General features: G+C 38.9%; 1 protein-coding gene across 1 annotated transcript in view; it reads left to right on the top strand.

The window, feature by feature from the left end:
- LOC149278410 (serine/threonine-protein kinase TNNI3K-like) overlaps positions 1-23,349 on the top strand; it is a 47,783-nt gene that overhangs the window by 2,944 nt on the left and 21,490 nt on the right. Inside the window, exons 4-20 of the mRNA XM_089502001.1 lie at positions 748-845; positions 1,497-1,607; positions 1,814-1,912; positions 2,631-2,769; positions 3,152-3,296; positions 3,584-3,688; positions 3,921-4,015; positions 4,800-4,949; positions 5,601-5,687; positions 7,235-7,291; positions 8,413-8,505; positions 8,598-8,655; positions 9,929-10,123; positions 10,690-10,794; positions 15,546-15,598; positions 16,947-16,999; positions 19,476-19,608. Coding sequence (XP_089358127.1) covers positions 748-845; positions 1,497-1,607; positions 1,814-1,912; positions 2,631-2,769; positions 3,152-3,296; positions 3,584-3,688; positions 3,921-4,015; positions 4,800-4,949; positions 5,601-5,687; positions 7,235-7,291; positions 8,413-8,505; positions 8,598-8,655; positions 9,929-10,123; positions 10,690-10,794; positions 15,546-15,598; positions 16,947-16,999; positions 19,476-19,608 — 1,776 coding nt within the window. The remainder of the gene's footprint in view (positions 1-747; positions 846-1,496; positions 1,608-1,813; positions 1,913-2,630; positions 2,770-3,151; positions 3,297-3,583; positions 3,689-3,920; positions 4,016-4,799; positions 4,950-5,600; positions 5,688-7,234; positions 7,292-8,412; positions 8,506-8,597; positions 8,656-9,928; positions 10,124-10,689; positions 10,795-15,545; positions 15,599-16,946; positions 17,000-19,475; positions 19,609-23,349) is intronic.

Below are 23,349 nucleotides of genomic sequence, written 5' to 3'. Positions count from 1 at the left end.
TCAAATGAATTTGGAGGAACTCATTCTTTTTGGGAACTTTTCCATTCCTCTGCAATTCACAGCTTATTTTTATTATCATATCTTCTTTCTCGCTGTGTCCCAAATTATTTAATATCTTAAAGGGGAGCTTTCACTATTTTTTTTTTTTTATTCCTAGCATCAGATTAAAAACATCTGATTAAAAATGTCTCTGTTTTCTTTTTTTACCCCAGTTGTAGTTTTTGCCCCATAATATAAAGTTTTCAGGCAGCTGCATATCAGCCATTTGTATGATTCTCGCTCTGTTATCTGATCCCCGATCTACTAAACACCCCGACTACTTATCATACTGCCTGTGGGGAACAATAGAATGGCTCAGTCTTAATAACCCAGCCGGACTCTCTGACTAATGAAAGTCTATGAAGGAACGGACTTCATTAGCATCGCCATAAAGCATCAGCTCAGTGTGGTGTTTGAGCCGGGAAAGTCACCCAAAATATCACATGACTGCCAGCAACGGCGGCCCCAGGCCTGCAGATAAAGGGAGTTTATTGGGACAAAATCAGATAAAACCAAGTTTTTTTGGTTATTACTGTACATAGTTTTGGGCAAAGAGCAGGAAGTGAGATCACAATTTTTAGTGTAATATTTGCCGTGGAAACTTCCTTAAAATAAAAATGATGCGAAAAATAAATAGAATACAAAATAAAAAAACTAATTTTTCAAACATTCTGTTAAAAAATATACACATTTCTTTTGCCTGCGCAGGTAATAAAGCTCATATACGGACCCTCATGCTGAAAGGCTTACGTCCTTCCAGACTCACAAAAAATGGGTTTACGGCTCTTCACATGGCGGCATATATGGCAAGTCAAAAATGATGATATTTTGCAATAATTATAATTTATAATATTATCTGTAAAGAAGCTGACTTAGAATGCAAGTAGAAAAGTGGAACAGCCTCCCAGAAGAGGTGGTAAAGGGTAATACAGTGAGGGTATTAAACATGCATGGGATAGACATACGGCTCCTGAATCTAAGACGAGACCAACGACTGATTAAGGTTTGAGTCTTTACAGCAGGAGAAACGGGCGACTAGACGGGGGCCGGATGGGGCCGATCTGCCGGCGAGTTCTGGGTTTCTGTAAATTCTCTGCTTCTTTCTCCCTTTTTTTTGGAATTGAATCATCTCTTTTTCACATTAATTTTAACTTGACTCAGAAATCATACAAATCATATAAAAGAGATAATTTAGATATTCTGTGGGATCATCATTTTTTTTTCTAATTAAAGACACCGCAGATGGAGGCAAAAATTAAATAAATAAATAAAATTCTGCAGAAAAATGAAACAGGTTCTCATTGGCAGTTGCATCATGAGCATTGTGATATTTATGTAATGCGACCAATTGTGATGTCAGAAAAGGATGTCAGAAAATATTATGACATCAGCGAGGCGGAGAAAACGTACGTTTTAGCATTTAAAGAAACTGGTGAGCTTTTTTTATGCTTTTTTAGGATAACGCGGAGCTGTTGACCGCCCTGTTGCACGGCGGGGCGGACATCCAGCAGGTGGGGTACGGAGCCCTTACTGCCCTCCATGTAGCCGCCATCGCTGGACATCACGAGGTGCACATTTTTATACTAAATCCCCACATTTCTCGTATTCTAGCGACTTACAAATATCTGCTTCATCAGGGGTTAAAAAGCCAGAAACACTTATTATTATTTAATGTTTTATATAGCGCCATCATATTCTGTAGCGCTGCACAATGGCTGTCATCCTTTTATCTCTAACTCCTAGATGCATTAAGCTTGTTTTCCCTTCCTTGCAGGCCGTTGATATTTTGTTGCAGCACGGAGCCTACGTCGATGTTCAAGACGCCGTATTTTTCACCCCGTTGCACATCGCGGTCTACAACGGACACGAGCAGGTGAGGAACCGAACCTCGAAATACCGATCGGAAGCCTGGAACGCTCGCGGGTGACACACGGAACGGCGGCTATCAGACTACGCCATGCCGCGGCCCCTTCTGATTTTATTTCTCAATCAGTCCAGGGATACCATTGAAATTCCTGACCTCAGAAAGGTTCATGGAATCTGGTGAAACAGCGGCAAAAAGATTTAGCCCCCTTTTATATTTATTTATATATTTTAAAACACATTTTGCCTTGAATTATAAAGAAAAGTGTATTATTATTATGCACAATTTTTCTTATAAAATAAAAAAATTTTGATTGGTTATTACTAAAAACTGACAGCACTAATTAAAAAAATGATGTAAAACAATGTCAATAATGTTACACAATGTGTTATAATAATATTATTATTTTATTTTATTATTTTATATTGTTTGTGGTACAAATATATAACTTATTAAAATATATAGTAAATAAAAAAATATAATGAAAAAAATTATAGTCAATTCACTGTTACAATTGATGCTATTCAAATAAAACCAAGTTTACAAAAATTTTAAAATTCATCATTTCATGCAAAACTTTACTGTTTTGAAATCGGGATTTTGAGATCTGCGGCATTGTTACCTTTTTCTAGTCTTTTCTGAGTAATAAAAGCTACCGTTAATTTGAGCCGCGGTGGGAAAGGTCATCGTCGTCTCACCTTGGACCAACTCTTTTTTTTTATTTTAGGTCACGCGCCTGCTTCTGAAATTCGGGGCAGATGTTAACGTGAGCGGGGAGGTGGGCGACCGACCTCTCCACCTGGCATCTGCCAAGGGCTACCTGGCTATCACCAAACTGCTGCTGGAGGACGAGAGCAAAGCCGACGGTACGTTTTACGATTCGGTTTTAGCCCAACCAGACCTCCCGCTTCCTTCTCGGGTTCTGTTAGTAGTTTTTCTCTATTTTTATAACAAAAAATTATGGTGAAACAAAGAAAAACTAGCCACGTCTTAAACTAACAGAAGAGGTTTGCAATCTGCATCATTACCACGGAAGCTGATTTTTGGGTAAAAACTTAACAATGTAGAGATTAAATTTTTATGTATTTTTTGCCGTTTTTTTTTTATAAACATGATTTAAAGTGTGACAGTAATTCTAAATCGTGTCTTTTTCATTCAAATTATTTATATTACGCAATAAACTTGAATTAAATAGAGTAGAAATGTTCCGTGTTCCACTCAAGTCGTCATATTAATATATTTTTATAGTAAATGCCCGAGATAACGAAGATCACGTTCCTCTCCATTTCTGCGCACGTTTTGGCCACCACGACATTGTGAAGCATCTTCTGCAAAATAACCCAGATGTCCAACCTCATGTGGTGAACATCTACGGAGATACGTCTTTACACCTGTAAGTCCTCAGAGTTCCAGACACCTTTTGGGGTTTTTATCTGTTAAATATGCCGGTATATCAATCTATATATATTTTTTTTTTTTAATTTTTTTTTATATATATTTTTTATTATTTTCAATTTTATATGAATATTTTTTATTTAAATTTTATATATTTTTTATTATTATTTTAGTTATTTTATATATGTATGTATTTGTATTATTATTTTTTATTTTTAATTTTATATAAATATATATATATATTTTTTTTTTAAATTTTTTTTTTAATTTTTTTTTTACCAACAGCGCCTGTTACAATGGAAAATTCGAGGTGGTCAAAGAACTTATTCAATTATCCGGCACGGAAAGTTTGACCAAGGAAAATATCTTCAGTGAAACAGCTTTCCACAGGTAAAAATCACCATCTTGGCCAACCGATAATTCCTACGGGGTTCCTTATACATTTATGGGGTTCTCGAAGACCACCGTGTATGAACATGCCACCAAGAGCCCCAAGCAGGTACGGCCAACGCCAAAGAACTGGTTAATTCCAGTCATTGGGACTTCCAGACGTCTTCTCCTCGGTCTTCCCGGACTTCTGTGTTGGAAACATTTTGGAATTTGGTTTCTTCTTTGTTTTCAGCGCCTGCACTTACGGCAAGAATATAGACCTCGTCAAGTTCCTTCTCGACCAAAACGTGTTAAGTGTCAATCACCAAGGACGGGACGGTCACACAGGTGAGACAAACGTCACCTGCTTGCGCTGATTGGGAATAGAGCCGCGTGAGAACTGCTACTTTCCACCATTTTTAGAACACGGAACAAACATTTTTTGCCAAATCCTACTCGCTAAGCACCCAGATCCCACCTAGGGGTACAGAGGGGGCAACAGCTGTTACTGATTATAATAAGAAAGGCTTTAGATACAAAGTAACATAGAAACCCAGAACCCACCAGCAGGTCGGCCCCATCCGGCCCCCGTCTAGTCGGCCGTTTCTCCTGCTGCAAAGACTCAAACCTTCATCAGTCGTTGGTCTCGTCTTAGATTCAGGAGCCGTATGTCTATCCCATGCATGTTTAATCCCCTCACTGTATTACCCTCTACCACTTCTGCTGGGAGGCTGTTCCACTTGTGTACCACCCTCTCTGTAAAGTAAAATCTCCTTACATTCCATCTTAAAGTCTGACCTTCTAGTTTTAGATTCTGGTCTCTTGTTAAAGAAGTCCTAGAATTATCTCCTTTTTATTTCTTCTCGAACGTTTCAGTTGTTTCCTTGTCTTGTATACTAAATCATTTATTATTATTATTATTATTAATTATTATTTGTATAGCGCCATCATATTCCGTGGCGCTGTACAGATTTTTCTGCTGGCAGTATAATAGTTTTAAAGTAAAATCGAATGTTTTTTCCACCACATTGTAATTTTCTGCGTGTTTCCCCAGGAAGGCTTTATGGTGCGGCTCCGTAATCCTTGCCTAATCCGAAGTTACCTTTACTTCCTTTCCCCGCTTTGTTTTTAGGGCTGCACTGCGCCTGCTATCACGGCCACATCCGCCTGGTGCAGTTTCTACTCGACCGAGGAGCTGACATGAACCTCGTCGCCTGCGATCCCAGCAGATCCAGCGGAGAGAAAGACGAGCAGACGTGTCTCATGTGGGCGTACGAGAAAGGTACCGACGACTTCCTCATCCTGTACGGTGGAGTCTCCGGGGTCTTGGAAAATGATGTCACTGAATCGTCTCACACGCTTCTTTTGGACTCCAGAGCTGCTGCCGACTACAATTCCCATCATGCACAGCCAGCTGTAGTCCAACGCAGTAGGGGATTATTTCACAAACCTTAATCAGTCGTTGGTCTCGTCTTAGATTCAGGAGCCGTATGTCTATCCCGTGCATGTTTAATCCCCTCATGTATTACCCTCTACCACTTCTGCTGGGAGGCTGTTCTACTTAACTACAACCCTCTTAGTAAATTAATTGCTAAATTGTAGAAAATATTACTCTTTTTTTTTGTTTTAAACGATATTTGAAAGCGATCGGTCCCTGGTGCTAAAAACTGCGTGGGGACAAACTTGCGCAACACCCAGAAGAATCCGAAAAAATAAGATAAATTATAAGCGTTACGGGATAAACAGAAATATCTGCTGCGCAAAATGAAACCTTTGCCCTTTTTTACTCTTTCGTCTCTCATTGTCTGCGGGTGACCGCCGTATATTGGCGAACCCCGGAGTTCTTGTGTTAGCCTTTGATGTCGCTGACAGAAGCCGCCCGCGGGGGCCGGAAAGAAGCGTTGAAAGCTCATAGAGACTTCTTTTTTTTCAGGTCATGATGGAATCGTAACGCTGCTGAAACATTATAAGAGACCTCAGGACGAATCTCCGTGTAACGAGTACTCGCAGCCCGGCGGAGGTACTTAACTTCAGTCTATTCTATTTTAAGTTCTCGGAGCCGTCCAAGAAGTAGAGAAACGGCCGAAGGCGTCTGCTCGGTGCGGCCGTGAAAGCGACGGAATGATCTGTTCGGATCGGATGCCGCTAATCACCGGAGAAGCAGCTAGAGAACCTCTTTAACCCTTTCAGTGCTACAGGCGGACGCGAGGCATCGCTGTGCATTACAAACACCTTTATTGCCACGTGCCAAATATCCTGGTTACGTTTAGCGAGTCCCTCTTCTGTTCCCAAATCCCTGTGCCCCTCTTTTCCCCCATTGACCACCCTCTATCTTCACTGATGATGATGAGTATTAGTAGTATTGGTAGTATTTATATGGGTATATTAATAGTAGTAGTAGTAGTAGTTGTATGAGTTTTAGTATTATTAGTGATAATAGTATTAGTAGTAGTATTTGTATTATTATTATTAGTTGTATGAGTATAATATTATTATTAGTTATATTAGTATTATTATTATTTTTAGTAGTAGTAGTAGTAGTAGTAGTAGTTGTATGAGTATATTAGTACTATTCATTATATTAGTATTAGTTATATAAGAATTATTATTTTAAGTAGTAGTAGTAGTAGTTTTATGAGTATATTAGTATTATTAGTGATATTGGTATTTTTAGTGATATTAGTATTATTATTTTTTGTAGTAGTATTAGTATTCGTATTTGTATGAGTATACTACTATTATTATTAATATTTGTATTAGTAGTATTAGTATAATTATTAGTATGGTTGTTATTATTAGTAGTAGTAGTATGATTATTAGTTGTATGAGTATATTAGTATTATTAGTGATATAAGTGTTATTAGTGATATTAGTATCTTTAGTTGTATTATTATTATTAGTAGTAGTAGTAGTAGTAGTTGTATGAGTATATTAGTATTATTAGTGATATTAGCAGTAGTGTTAGTAGTATTTTTATTATTAGTACTAGTAGTATTTTTATTAGTAGTTTTTAGTATTAGTTATAGTATGTCAGTATTATTAATGTTATTTGTAGTATTATTAGTATTATTATTATTAGTTGTATGAGTATATTAGTATTATTAGTGATATTAGTATTATTATTTTGAGTAGTATTAGTAGGAGTAGTAGTTGTATGAGTATATTAGTATTATTAGTGATATTAGTAGTAGTATTAGTAGTATTTTTATTAGTAGTATATTAGTATTATTAGTAGTAGTGATAGTAGTAGTATTTTATTAGTAGTATTTTAGTATTATTAGTTGTAGTATATCAGTATTAGTATTGTTAATGTTATTAGTAGTATTAGTAGTAGTAGTAGTTGTATGAGTATATTAGTATTATTAGTGATATTAGTATTATTGTTAATATTTGTATTATTAGTAGTATTATTATAATTCTCAGTAGAGGTGAAAAGGTTATACTCAGAAATCTATTAAAATAACAAAAAGTTTAATTCAGACATTCCACAAACTGTATATTTTTGCTAATGCTGCATTAAGGGTGATGATTATTTTTGCAGCGTTTAATCTTCTTGGCTTCTTTCAGACGGCTCGTACGTATCGGTTCCTTCACCTCTCGGAAAAATCAAGAGCATGACTAAAGGTAATGGACATTCAGCAAAACCAGCGAGATGGGCAAAGATAAAAATAAGCGGTGGCCGTAAGATTTCCCTTAAAATAAATCCCGGGAACCTGGGAAAGTTAATTAAATAATAAATAGCATTAAAAAGGGGCAAATTTTCCAAAGCCCAAAGAGAAGGGTATTGGACACATTCCTAATGCCCCCTCTGTCAATACAAGGACTGATAAAAACCAGTTTGCACTCCCCTAGTGGCACTTTGTGATACTACATGGAAAAATTAGCTAATATTCCAGACACTTTGTGGAACATACTATATTGGCAATAATTTTACCTTTTTGATAGAAGAATGTTTTTGGATTATTTATTTATTACCATTTTATTCATTTTACTAGAAAATGAATATAATGGTAATAAATAAATAATCCAAAAACATTCTTCTATCAAAAAGGTAAAATTATTGCATTTAATCAGAAAAAAATATTTGACATTTTTATTTAAAAAAATACTGCCTGTTTAAATAAAAAATACGTAAGTATTTAAAAAATTGTCTTCAAAAAATTATTTTTTAACAAAAACGTATTTTAAAAATGCTCCCTTTATAATAATAATAATAATTGAATTTAATAATTTTTTTTACACAAAAGTATTTTTAGAAAAAAATCCACTTGCAAGCCTCTCTTCTAAAACTCAAACATTTTATTTTGTTCCTTTGGAGCACCTAAGAAAACCCCTTTTAACATTTTTAGAATCGATTTGGGTTAACTGAGGACAGAGATTGTATCGTTAGTAGGTGTCAAAAAAAATCTGCTGCTTTTAAAAACTGAAAGTTTTCCTGAAACTATATTAAACATAGTTTGGCATAAATACTCCATTAGTTTATCCCAAGCAGATTGTCATTAGGATCTGACTGCACCATCGACAGATGCACTAAATAGCCCAAAAAAACACATCTGAATGTTTAATGTGGGCGCAGCGCCAATCACAAACTGGTTGGAAATGACCACATTTAACCCTTTGCGCATTTTGTATCGTAAAATCTTTCCAGGAGCTCTAAGGGTTCAAAGGCCGTTGGATTTTCCAATTAAGGTCACGTTTAAAAAAAAAAAAAAAAAATCTGTTTAATTTTTATCTATTTTTTGCAGAGAAGGCCGACGTGCTCCTGTTACGTGCCAGCCTGCCCTCCCACTTTCACCTTCAGATGTCCGAAATTGAATTTCATGAAATAATTGGATCAGGTAAAAAAAAAAAAAATTACACTGTATTTACTTTTTTTTTTGTTTTAAAGAATCCATGTTTTTTTTTTTTTGTTTTTTTTTTTAAATTGTAGGCTCGTTTGGGAAAGTTTATAAAGGGAGATGCAGAAACAAAATTGTGGCCGTCAAAAGGTAAATCTGAAAAATAAAATTATTCACAAAGAAAAGCTATAAATTCTTACTATTTACTTTTCCAACAACTTCAGAAGTTCTATTAAAAAAAAAAAAAAAAAAAAATTCACCCTCCTTCCTCCACACAGCCGACTACTTATCAGAACCAAATCTAAAAAAGATGAGAAAACAATAATAAATCCAAACAAATTTAATACTTTTAAATCTGCCTGCAGATTGGCCCATCCGGCCCCCGTCTAGTCTCCTGTTTCTCCTGCTGTAACGACTTAAACCTTAATCAGTCGTTGGTCTCGTCTTAGATTCAGGAGCCGTATGTCTATCCCATGCATGTTTAATACCCTCACTGTATTACCCTCTACCACTTCTGCTGGGAGGCTGTTTCACTTATCTACCACCCTCTCAGTAAAGTAAAACTTCCTTACATTAAACCTTGCTTTTCGTTGATTTAAAAAAAGTGATACAATGTTCTCTCTGTGGTTTTGTAGAATAAAATGTTGCAGTTTGGACAAGTTTTATATTAAAGATTCGGCAGATTTTAACCCCTTCTTCTCATTAACACAGTAGAAAAACTCCATATCCAATAATCTCGGCTGCTAGTGTTTGTATAAAGGATTTTGCTCCTTGCAGATAACACCGTTTCAGGATCACAAGATCAAACCGATGTTTCATGGTTACACACGAGGGTTAAATGTTCCGCTCCAACCTTCCTAGGATCAGGACGCTGTCTCTCAAGAAAGGAGAGATTCACATAAAAATGACATTTACAAATATCATTAGTCTGACCCACTTACTGGGACATTTTCCAAGATATCTTTATAGTTTGATATTCGCATGATTTATTAGAGGAAAAAAAAGAAGTCAATTCATTCTGGGAAGAGACGGGGATGATGTTACCATGGAAACGGCAGTACCAGTAAGACAAGACTACAGACTGATGTTAAAAACCACATCTCCCAAAAGACAACAATATATGAAGTGTAACAAGGAGACAAAAGCAAAAAATGTATCCAGTAGAAGAGAAGAAGAAGAAGGGACAAAATTAACCCTTCGGCTCCTATAGGATTGTGTAAAGCGGCATAAAACATCGTTTTAGGTGCCGAAATTCTACATATTTCGCAGTTTCGCAAATTATATTTGGTGATTGGAAAATATTATCTGGATGTACAACCATGTTTCTATTATTACTATTATTATAGATGTTTTTTGTTTTTATTATTATATTATTATTGTTGTTGTTTTTATTTTTTTCATATATTATTTTTTGTTTTATCAGATACAGAGCCAACACATATTGCTCCAAGTCTGACGTGGACATGTTCTGTCGAGAGGTGTCCATCCTTTGTCGACTTAACCACCCGTGCGTCATTCAGTTCGTCGGTGCGTGTCTCGACGACCCCAGCCAGTTCGCTATAGTAACTCAGTATATTTCAGGAGGATCGCTCTTCTCCCTCCTGCATGAACAAAAAAGGTAATTCTCTCTGAAACCAAGAACCCACCAGCAGATCGGCCCCATCCGGCCCCCGTCTAGTCGCCCGTTTCTCCTGCTGTAACGACTCAAACCTTAATCAGTCGTTGGTCTCGTCTTAGATTCAGGAGCCGTATGTCTATCCCATGCATGTTTAATACCCTCACTGTATTACCCTCTACCACTTCTGCTGGGAGGCTGTTACCCTTTATAATGTAACCTTTGTGCTTTCTCAACTACAAAAACTTTTCTAGTCCACAAAACCTGAACTTTGTGATATTCTGGGGATATAAAACAATTTACAGCCGTAAAGAAAAAAAGCTGATTATAGCATAAAGTTCGTATGAAATATCTGGAAATCAATAATATGACAAATGTATTAAAAACATAACAATATCGGATACACTTAGATATATTTATTAATTTATTTATCATTTTACAGGCAAATTAATATTCTTAAATATGAAAATGTGTATATCTTAAAGGAATAAGAATCTCCACTACCAGAATAAAGTAAAAAGAAGTCTTCCTCGGTCCTTCTCTCTTTAACGTCTTGGCTTTTATTATAGAAATCTTGATCTGCAATCAAAACTAATCATCGCCGTGGATGTCGCCAAAGGAATGAAATATCTCCATAATCTGACCTACCCCATCATTCACCGCGATTTGAACAGGTAAAGCTGGATTTTTTTTTGCATTAGTGTTTGTGCTTCATTTTTCTATTTTTACGTAAGATTCTGATCCGTTCTGCTTTAGTGCTGAGAATCTCCTTCTAGTCGCAGCACTGGGGGTCTTGCTGGAACGTATTTTGTATCCTCTGGTGGGATTTGTACATTTTAATAAATAGAAGAACTTTCACCCATATTCTAAAATTAATTTTTTTTTAAAAAAAAGCACTTTCCACCGCGTGGAAACATCCACAAAAGAACCTGCATCTCCACCGTCATTATTATTATTTTTTTGTTTTATATAGCGCCATCATATTCCGTAGCGGTGTACAATGGGTAGATAATGGACTTGTGTTGGATTTGTACTAATTGCAAATTCACACAATTTTGGTAAAATAGGTGATTTTTACAAAGCCGCGAAAACGAGGCAAAAAAGATCCAAATTTTTGTCTGAAATGCGTGGGCCATTTCACTCACACTCATACTCACTCTCTCACATTCTCATTCACTCTCTCACACTCTCATTCACTCACGTTCTCTAAATGTTTCCCTACCTTCTCTGCCCACCGATAAAAGATAGAGGAAGAAAAAGCGGAAGCGGTAGCGGTCAGCAGAGAAGGTAGGGAAAGAGAGAGAGTGAATGTGGGCAACAGGCAACAAATTTCATTCCCGAATTAAAAACGCCACCGAATTTTCTGCTGAACCTGATAGGCAGGGAAAGCGTTATTTTGGGAGACAAATAATGTTGTCAAGGTTTCCCCAAAAGGTATACTTTATGCCCACCTTTATTATTGAGTATGCAGGTTCCTATGTGACATCACACCCCGGGATATTCCTTGGGTGCCAATGAACCAGTAGAATGATGTCTGAGACAAATTGGGGTTTATTTACTAAAGAAAGAGCAGGAAAGACCGTTTCATGTAAAGTACGAGTCGATAACGTGTAACACGTGTCAATTGATTGATGGATGACATCATAGAAAATGTGCAGATTCCAAGGGATTAAGATAAAGAGATGAAAGGCGAGGAGAAAAAAAAAACGGATGAACGAATATATAATGAATATTTTCTCATTTGTGTCATTTGGGGTCCGCCCTCGTTTTTGGAAATTTGTAAGAATGCACCAAATAAGCAAAACCCATAAAAAAACCATTTATAGTATTCCATAATATCCGTGGCAACGTTCTGTTTTTGACTTTGAGGATGATTTCATTGTAAAAGTTTCCAGAACATGTACATTCTCTCCTTTTTTATATAGTTTTTATTTGTTCTGGAGGGGGGTTTTTTGGCTTCTTTCACGTTTATTAAGCACCCAATAATCCTGTCTCTCATCGCGTGAAGCACTCAAACGTTAGCCTTGAGATATATATTCTGGCCGACATCGCAGTAAGAACGTTTCCGTGGAGTCTGCGCTTTGTTTTATGATGAATAGCGGAACAATGATCCTTATTTCTGAGACCAAATCCCGACTTTTAGAACACTCTGTAAGACTATTACTTATTTTACGAACACGTCCATTACCTCGAGTCTTCCAATCCCGAGGACGTTGATTTGAGGTTCTGGGTGACAGAGTTTAAATCCTCTTCATCCTGGAAAATATTATTTCAAGGATACTTTGTCTTTTCCAATTTTTAATAAAAAAAACATTACCAGTACCCCGCGCCTGGTCGCCGATAAACATAATTTATCATTCCCAATTTTTTTATATTTTTATTTTATTTCTTATAATTCTTCACGGATCAGTTGGGTTTTTTCACAAACAATTAGACTTTTTCCATATGTACCTGCTTTCTTTTTTCTTTTTTTTTGTGGTTTTCTCGCGTTTTATTGTTTCCGAGCTGCAGAGACTCATCTTTTTTATCTCGCGCCGTGGATTATGTATAAGCTGCACTGTAACAGTCACGCAGGGACGCTCTCGCAGTGATAAGCGTCTCCAGATGAATTATTCCAAAACCTGAACGCATTTTATTGGTAATATTTTACAATCCTGCGATAACAATATTTCTTTATGTACAATACGAGATAAACCTTACAGTTTCACAGTAATTATGCAAAAATTGGGGACGTCACAGTGTGTAGTAATGTCAATTTTTACATAAAGAGGTTCTAGTTCTTTACTTGATTCACAAAACCAGAAGGTCTAAAAGATTTTATCTCATGGCTACAAGCTGTCCATTTCTCCATCTTCTGAGCTAAAATGTGTGTGTGTGTGTGTGTATATATATATATATATATATATATACCGTTTATAATAAGACGTTACTGTCCCTTTAATAGGAGGCCATGTCGAAATGCGGGCCCCATACAAAGCAGAGACAGTGGCAAGCTCTTGGGTGATCATTATATAGTAAATATATCTAGATCCAGTAAGTGTAGATTATTAAATACATAACAGGCAGCTTAAAACCTGTCATAAAGAATAATTGATCCTCGGGGGCGGGGCTACACTGTCTGTACATGCAGGTTAGGAAGGTGCTTATTGACCCCAAAAACTAAGATGTGGGGACTGCAGTAACCTGGGTATCTAGGGATACAAGGGAAGGTTGGGTCTCTGGTAGTGAAAGTGCCGGTCTCATTGTTCATGATCAAGGAACCCAGTCAGATAGGAGCCTGACCATGGCTGACTTTTAAGTAAATCCCACGAGGTTCCTGGTTGCATGTAAGCTTTAAAGACCTATATAGAGTCAAGCAGCTCTGGTTACAAAGCGAATGAGGGGTTTGATGGCTTCTTGGGACAGGCGTATGGCTCCCGAATCAAAGACGAGACCAACGACTGATTAAGGTTTGAGTCTTTTAGAAATGGGCGACTAGACGGGGGCCGGATGGGGCCGATCTGCCGGCAGACTCTGTTTCTATGTTTATTTTACGTGTAGATCTCTCCTTCATCCGTTATACTCCTCCCCAGCCTCTATTATGACGCGAGCTCCATGTTACCCGGCTACAGTAATAAATATTCATGTTATGTGGCTATTCATGTATTCATAGCGACGGGAATACACAATCACGTTTCTAAGGTAATTTCCAGCAAAATAAAACGTTACATATTTAGTACTAAATAAAAAGCAATTTTACTGCGCTGTTTAAATATTTGCTGTAAAATATTATGTTTTCCACGTTTTCACTGCTGGCTACAGCCACGGTATTGAGTTCCTGTCTGCGAATCGGCGTCGCGGCATTAAAACATATTTGTGAATTCACATAATAACGGCATTTTTTAATTTTACATATATATTTTTTTTACATGCACCTCTCTGCGTTTATTCTAGAGGCTTTGAACTCGGGTATTAAGCGTCCGGCTATTTCATCTTTGATTGGCAGGGCATCAATTTTATCTAAAGAACCAGAGAAGAAGGGTTTACTGAAAAAAGGACTACAACGGAAAATTGGTTTTACTAATCTCTTCACGGGAAAATTCTAAAAGTCAGATAAAAGTGGAACAGCCTCCCAGCAGAGGTGGTAGAGGGTAATACAGTGAGGGGATTAAACATGCATGGGATAGACATACGGCTCCTGAATCTAAGACGAGACCAGTTTGAGTCTTTACAGCAGGAGAAACGGGCGACTAGACGGGGGCCGGATGGGGGCCGATCTGCCTGCGGGTTCTGGGTTTGTTTTGATGAACTTGGTGTCTCAGATTTTCTCCATTTATTAAGATTTCTGTTTCCATGACTTCAAAGGCTTGTAATAAAATGAATCATTTTACATATCACGGGGCTGGAAATGTTCTTGCGTTCGCCGATTCCGACGAAATTTGCATAATCTGATTTCAGATAAGACATTTATGTTTAAACCAAGAGTTTTTCTCCATGTAGGAAATCACATTTTTCACCCCAGTTATTTGAATAATTTAACCCCTAGAGCGCCATTTCCCCACCGGCTGTAAATCAAAGGCTTCCATCCGATCGGCGGTGACGTCCTTTCAAAGCAAACGCAGAACTATAAGGATCTGGGAAAAGCTGATTCCAATGGGGGGGAGTTCTTTATCAGTTTAACCCTTTCAATTCTATCCAGTGAACTCTTTGGTTTTTGTAGATGGGTCAATGACTTGGGGGTTGATTCACTAAATTGTGGTTTGCCCCACTTACGTTCTTATCACAGAAGATGGGCAATGGGTTTTCTAAAAGGGGCATCGTCGCCTTCGGCCTGATAAGAGTGATGTGAGTGGTAGTCCAGAATAGCCAGTTTTTATACTATATTTATTGATTTCATTATGGTACCCATGCCTCTAAACGTCTACCCTGGGTGGATTGAGCAGAGCTAGAGTGTCACTCAAAATGGTAGTACTACTGCGCATGCTCACAATGTTGCACATGCGCGGTGTGTATTTTTCGGTGTCGCACAGAAAGAATCCCGCTGAGCTCTTCCTCTGTCCTGGAAAGCGGGATAAAGTGGCAAAATCAGGACGGTCCTGTGCAAAGCGGGACAGTTGGAAGGCATGGGCACCTGGTCTGTCTTGTTTGATGCCCCCGTAGCCGTTCAAAGATCTGCCAAACTCCTCCAAATAATGTCCCGACTTCCTGTTAAAATGTAACAGTTTTTGGTTTCTTGGTCGTTATTTAATATTTGATGATTTATCGCGTTTCGTATTTGATTATCGACCTCATTACTCAAACTGTCCCTTTTCCATTCTCCAGTCCTGCTGTCGTAACAGTCGGTATAATCGTTCTAATGCTTATTAAAATTCTTTTTCTTAACATTCTAACGAAGTCCAGAGAGCTTTGAGATAAATAACAAGTGACCCGATTTATTGCTTTTCAGCCACAATATCCTGCTTTATGAGGACGGCCACGCGGTCGTTGCAGATTTCGGAGGTGAGCGTCCCGACAATTAATACGATTCTTCTTTTCGTATACATTTCATGTTTTACTAAGAGACGACAAAACTCGCGCGAGGAGCAGAAACCGATCCACGGGGGAATTCGTTTAAAAAGGGGAACCGCGTCCCGTGTATAGGAAGGAAGTAACGGACGTTGAGCGCTTGAACCTCTGGAAAGTAAATAACCAATAAAGAAGAAATGTTTTAACTGAAGCAGATAGAACCCCCTGACAGAGGGACGATCCACCCCTCTGGTATTTCTCTATGATAGATCTCCTGTCTTGAGGTCTCCGTACATCAAGGAAAAGCAAAGAAGGGGATTTAGTTGCTAATTTATAGCAGGAAAGAATTTTCTAACTGAAGCTGAATAGAACACTTTGACCGAGAAGTAGAGCAACTCTCTATGACACCCCTCTATGGCGCCTCTCTATGGTACCTCCTTATGGTGCCTCTCTATGGTACATCTTTTTAAGACACTCTGTGGCACCTCTCTATGGTGCCTCTCTATGACACCCCTCTATGGCGCCTCTCTATGGTACCTCCTTATCGTACCTCCTTATGGCGCCTCTCTATGGCGCCTCTCTATGGTACATCTTTTTAAGACATTCTGCGGTACCTCTCTATGGTGGCTCTTCTGTCTCTAGGCCTCAATGCAGTAGGGAAAAGAAGCAGAGAAGAGGATTTAGCTGTTAATCGATAGAAGGAAGAAGTACCAGAGTTTAACATTCAGATTGAAATGAATGTATTTCACAAAGAAAAATGCTAATCCCTCTAGAAGCATTTACCCACCTTTGCTAATGTTGGCGACATTACAAGAAAAAAAAACATAATTAGATTCCGGGGCTTGTTAGGAGAGAGACAGACGGCAGACGGAGATGGATGGACGGTCACTCAGCTGTAGACACACAATGCTTGGTGTGACTTTCGTCTTTCATGACCAACAGCCATGGAGACCCCCAAAAACACCATCACTGTGTCTCACGGTTCCTCAGAGGACTGTCAAGTCATGGAAAAAAAATCATGTGGGACACTTAGAGTGTCAGCTCAATGTACCAATAAAACGAATTGCCTGGGTGAAAATACCAACATAAAGGAGCTTCCGTATTACTATGCTAAATGAATTTTAGAGAATATTATATACAATGACATAACGTATTTTTATATCGGACTGTATTTGAACTCGGTGACATCATATTTTACATAATAACTTGTTGTTCTGGAAAATACCTTTAAATCGGCTCTTTTCGGATCTAGTTTAGAAAGAGAATTTCAATAATTTTATTTATTTTCTATATATACCTCCGGTTCACCAGCTGAAGAATGCATATTATTTGTTTTTACCAGAATCAAGATTCCTGCAGTCACTGGACGAGGACAACATGACCAAACAGCCTGGGGTTTGGAAATTATTATTATTTTTGTTTGTTTAATAATTTTCCACCTGCTCATAAATCCTTACCGGGCCGATGCGGCTCTCGATTTCCGGGACATCGGGGGAGGGGATTTCGAGTCCAAATGGAGAAACTTGTGTGAGATTTGCTAATTGAGTGTAAAAGGAGCGACGGGCCCCGGCTTCCCTGGGAACTGCCCCGCTTTCCCCCATCTGTATCTCATACCCTGATAATTTTATCATTCCATGAAGAGGGAGTGCCTGGGAGTGCGGTCTCACTGGTGACTCCTAAAATATTTGGTAGAATGGAGAGGGAGAAAGAAAGAAAGAAAGAAAGAAAGAAAGAAAGAAAGGAGAGAAGAACAAATAAAAAAGGGAGAAGAGAAAGAGAGGAGAGAGACAAGAGGGGAAAGAGAAGAATCAGTAAGGAGAGGGAAAAAGATAGAAAGGACAGGAGACAAAAGGGAAGAGAGTGGAGAGAAAATGAAGAGAAGACAGAGAAAGGAGATGGAAGTGAAGAAAGAAAGAGAAAGAAAGGAGTAAAAAGAAACGTAAAGGCAAACGTCTGGTGGATTTGTGGCCGACGGCTCTATATAATAATTACCCCTTAACGCCGCTCCAGATTGGGTCCCGCAGCGTGTGGCCCCGGACTCATCGCTAATCCCCTCATCCTCCCCCTTTAACAGAACCAAAAATAATAAAAATAAATGCGCTTTCCCCGTGTAGTATCAAGACTTCGATTAAACTGGATTTAAAAAGTAAAAAACATGTCAACGTCCCGTTCCTCACATACAGAAATACACCGTCCGCCTGTTGCTATAGCAGCGGCGAGTGCAGAAAGTTCTAATTAACAGCCGCACTTAATGACAAAAACATGAATAACGATAAGGAGAAGGATTTTTAATAACGCGGCCTTGCTTTGGGATGCGGATCCATTCAATGGCCAAGAATCGCCCCGCTTCTCCTGCTGCAACGACTCGAACCTTAATCAGTCTCGTCTTAGATTCAGGAGCCGTATGTCTATCCCACGCATGTTTAATGCCCTCACTGTATTACCCTCTACCACCTCTGCTGGGAGGCTGCTCCACTTATCTACCCCCCTCTCAGTAAAGTGAAACTTCCTTCCATTCCACCTCAGCCCCTGACCGTCGAGTTTTAGATCATGGCCTCTTGTTCTTCACCTTCAGCTCACCTGTGCTCAAGGACCAAAATGTTCCCCGTCCCGTGTAGCTCCATTAGAGCCAGCAGGTAATTCCGTAATAAAAATGGCTGCTCCTGTTTACTCAACACGATGGTAAATCGCCCATTAACGGACCTTCCGATGTGTTCATAACAATTGGACGGAATCTCTTAGTTATAATGCACGGTAACAGCGCCTTCCCGTGGGAAAATTAAAAAAAAAATTAAAAAAACATGCAAATAATCTAAAACAGTTAAAAAAAACCACTATACCGAAATGACTGTCTCAGTGTGCATATAATTATTTGCGTATAATTATTTCGACTCCCGGTACAACTATAAAGTGCTGAACTTTACATGAACTCACAATGCAGTTTGCTTATCCAGTCTGCCTTCTGCATCGCGCATGAAAACTCAGGAAGAAGGAGATTTCCCAAATATTTATTGTATATTTTTTTTCTCATTTAAATTCTCGCCATTATGTAACAGCTCTGGTAAAACACGATATTAAACAAATATAACGGGGGGGAATAAAAATGGAATAAAAATAAATAAAATTTGTTACAACAAAGAAATTTCGTCCGCCGTTTTTTTAGTCACACTAAACATTTTCTAATTTCCCGAACGTTTAAGGCCATTTCTTATTTTGTAAATGGAAATGACATCATTTTTGTAGAAATGCGGCCATATTCTTGTAATTCCATATTTTCTAAATACCAATATTTTTTCCCCCTTGTGTTTCTAGAAATTAGGGTAAGAATTTAAGGATGGGGAGGTCGTTAAATTTTGGACAGCGATATTCTTTCTTATGTTTACCCCTTAATGACAAAGCCCTTACATGTACGGGCTCAAAATGCATTGTTTTCAATGGGTTTTGGGACCGCCCATTGTCCTTAAGGGGTTAAATTGCATCTGACTACAGATCCTCTTGACTCGGCTGCCATCGTAACGCAAGTGGCTCTATTCAGAAAAGCTTGAGGTTGACCGTTAACTCAATACCGATGACAGAGACGCCAAACAACCCTACGGCCAATATGGCCGCCAATGTCCATGGTAGACTCGCATGACAAATGTGGCCAACTCAACTGACGGCCTCACCAAAACCCAATAGCAGTTCAGGTCAACTCACCAGCTGTTGAGTGCTCCTCGATGTCTAGGACGTTCACCTTGATATCAACAGGACAACAACTCAATGTCCAACTCAACGAACTCGACTTCGGAGGACAGGCCTGCCCCGCGCGCCCACCATGACAATAACACAGCTGCAACATATTAACCATGCATCGTTTGTTCTTCCGTTACAGAACCTTCGGTGGATGGCTCCTGAGGTCTTCAGTCAGTCCACACGCTACACGATTAAGGCTGATGTATTTAGTTACGCTTTGTGTCTCTGGGAATTACTGACTGGAGAAGTTCCGTTTGCTCATCTGAAACCAGGTACTTTTTGTGGGTTTTTAATTGGTTTCAATGACTAAATCTGCGGTTGTCAACTCAGAATTCCGTTGATGGAATCCAGGAAAATTGTTCCCATTTTTGGCTGTTAAGGTAACTCGCAGTATCTCGGCGTTCCATGGAAGCCTGCAGGGTTCCGCTGGATCCAGTAGAACCTCTGTCCACCAAGTCAGCTGCCGGATTCCAAATAAATTTACTAAGAACTGGGTTCCCATCAGTCCCGGGGGGGGGGGGCAATAGATTAACGGGGTAAAGCGGTCAACTTTTAGGTGAAATGTATTCACAACAATCTACACGTGAAACGAGACATCGTCGTGAAAACATTGAAGGGCGCTCTCTGCGTAAATTAAAGAGCTCCACAAATATATTTATTTATAAATATATCTATATATATCCATGCATATTTATAACCATGTGATTGGAACCCAGCTATAAATATATGCTTATTACATTTTACTGACAATTTACATATTTAATTACATGTAACCACGCAGCCATTTACATATTTAATATCTACATGGGGATTGCGGAAGATTATTTAGGGTCTCGCGTACTTTTAGCCTTAAACAAGAAAAAAAATCTGTGTAATTGAACAGAATTTGACTTTAAATCTCCTGTGTCCAGTATTTAGTTGTTTTTGGCATTATTATATATATATATATGATATCATCCATAAAGCAGTAAAAAATAATGAGCATTAAAAAGTGCCTTTATGTTTAAACATATAATACATTTTGGGGCAGTTTTTAAGATATATAATAAATATAAAGCTCTGGGATGGGAACTATATTGGGTTATATTCTGGGTAAAAATAACCCCTTTTCCCCATAATCACCCGGAATACAGACCTCCCGCTACATCATTTATTTTCTTACTAAATATTATTTCCACAATTAGCTAAAATCAAGATTTTTGTGCCCAGTCTGATAAATCGAGATCTCAGACGCTGCCTCCTTTCTGGCCGTCATCCCGTCCTCCATAATCGTTATCTCGGCCGCTGGTTGGATTCACCGGTAACATCGTAACCTCTCCTGTGACCTTCCCTGCCGATATATCTACTGAAAAATCCCCCATATCCGGATATTTGATGAGATTTTCTCTCCCGTGAACACATTACGGATTTCATTCATTTCTGCCGACTAACGTTTCTATAAGAGGAGGAAAAACTATTATTTTTATTCAAAATACAGTAGTCCGTGCATGCAACAGATTAGATTCATTTAGGAACGTTCGGACGCCAACATTCCGGGATCTTTTAAACCCAAAACGGAAAAGGAATGTTTTCGGGGGGGGGGGGGGGGGGGTTGTTCGCTTGGAGAAAATATTACACTATATTGACAAATTTCCATAATAAAATACGGATGATTTACCCGGAAATTGTTTGGGGGGGGGGTTTAATACAGCGAGTTGTTTGGTTGTCTCAATCAGCGCGTAGAATATAGAGTGCGAGAGATGAGAAGGGATGCGAGTCGAGCGTTAGGAGGGTTAGAGATTTGGAGAATATAACGATCAAAGGCCTGGGCCGCACGCCGCGTTCCCTCACTCGGATAAAAGCGCGGCATCAATTAGTAAATGAACTCACGGAACCGAGTTCCAGAGCAATATTATCTGATCATAGAACGTTGTCGTTCGCTCCTCTTGCTATAAAAATCTATCGACCCAGAAGAAAAAAGAGATAAAAGTCACAACAAAATGATTAAAGAGCCCGGGCCGTACGCCGCGCATGTTTAAATCCCACCAATGAGAATGAGTGTAATGTATGTTACGGTGCAAAGAACGACATTAAACATGGCGCCTGCAAACTGCTAGGGTTCACCCTCCAGAGACTCAGGGGTTTTAGTACCCAAATCCCGTGATTTTAGGATTAGTAGACCAGTTGTTAGGGTCTGGGGCTGAATGGGTTAGGGTTTTTACCCCAGACTCGGGGTAAATGGGCAGATTCTATGGGTTTTTACTAAACATGTGCAAATGGTGCCAAAAACTATTCAGACTCATTTTTTGGTTCGTTTTTAGCCCATTCATTTTTGGGCAACGGTGCCCACATTCATTCTCACTCAATCTTGTTCACTCACTCTCGTTCATTCCCTCTCTTGCTCTCTAAATGTTTCCCTACCTTCTCTGCTGACCACATCCTCCTCTGCTTCCACATTTTCTTGTTCTTCATCTTTCATCTTTTTTATCTTCTATCTTCGTCTGCATTTCTGTGAGTATAAGCTGGCGTGAACTTCCGGCAAAGTGATCGGGGGAGAGGTGAACTTCTGCCAAAATGCCGGCGCTTTGGGTGACGTCACCCAAAGTGCTATCATTTCGGCTGAAGTTTGTGCCAAGCGATGCAGCTAAAGATGCAGATGAAGATAGAAGCTAAAAGATAAAAGAGAGAAGATGAAGAACAAAAAGATGTAGAAGCAGAAGTGGTTGGCAGAGAAGGAAGGGAAACATTAAGAGAGTGAACGAGAATGAGAGAGTGAGTGTGCGTGCGTGAAAGGGCCTGCAAATTTTGCAAAGCTTTTTGCTTCGTTTTTGTCTGCTTTGTGAGGGTCTGACCTCGTTTTCGTGGCTTCGTACAAATTTGCCAAAATTCGGTAATTTTGCAATTTGTACGAATCCGAATGAACAAGTCTAGTTTTTACCCCAATCCCAGGGTCTTGGGGTGAATTGGGCAGATTCTCAGGTTAACGCAGTCTAGAACCGACTCCTTCATATTCCCTTCTGATTTAATGATATCTGAACGTCCTGATTGGTGCTTTTCTACCAGATAGAATCCCTGCTTGAATACAGGTGACTTGGTTCAGAATATCTTCATCTCCTGATAAGTCATGGTTTCCCTAAGGATCCATGTGTGGGCCGTGTGGGGGCCGTCATTCGTGAGATTTTGTTACATTGTCAAATTAGTTATTTCTAATAATAACTTAATTTTCTGTTTTTAATATACTAAAAAATCATATTTTCCTGCTCTGAAGTGTTAATATCTCGTTAGACCAGATCTTTTAGAAATCATTGCACTGAATCTCTTTTTTGCCCGGGGTAATTAAGTTACCCAAAATTTAATGTTTTCTTTCCATATTTACGTTGCTGTTGTTGAAAAACATATAGAAGAAATAAAACGTTTTATAAACAAAGAAGCCCAGAGCCTTTTCTTAAAATCCCAGAGCTTTCGATGGTCAAGGAGCTTAGTAGATCAGCGACAAATCCGCAACAAACCTATTCTGCTTCTAATTAATGTTCCGATCCGATGGCGGCCGCTGATGGAGGCGATCCGGTTATATGACGGTAATTTAGTGGCGGTAATCGAAGGTTCTCGGCGAGATATTTGCATGTAGAGATCGGGAGGTTTGACGGAAGATTAATAAATCCCTGCTTTATAAAGACAGACAGATGGATTTTAGGTTGAAGGGCAGCCTGGTCCCTGCCTCGTCTCCCGCAGAGCCCGGCTCCCCGATTACTCGGCGTCCTAATGTGCAGCCACGTGACGAACGTTCACCACCTTCAGCAGACAGGTCCCGAAATGACATCAAGAATATTAGAGAGAAAAGGCATTCAAGGGAAGCCTCGGAATGGCGGAGTATAATTTATAAAGGTTTGTGTTTGACCATCACAAAAAACCCTGCCGGCAGATCGGCCCCCATCCGGCCCCCGTCTAGTCGCCCGTTTCTCCTGCTGTAAAGACTCAAACCTTAATCAGTCATCGGTCTCGTCTTAGATTCAGGAGCCGTATGTCTATCCCAT

Source organism: Sceloporus occidentalis, unplaced genomic scaffold, assembly GCF_023333645.1.
Source record: "Sceloporus occidentalis isolate IW3139 unplaced genomic scaffold, rSceOcc1.0.p SCAF_190, whole genome shotgun sequence".
NCBI classification, from domain to species: domain Eukaryota; kingdom Metazoa; phylum Chordata; class Lepidosauria; order Squamata; family Phrynosomatidae; genus Sceloporus; species Sceloporus occidentalis.
This window is presented reverse-complemented; position numbering and strand designations above follow the sequence as displayed.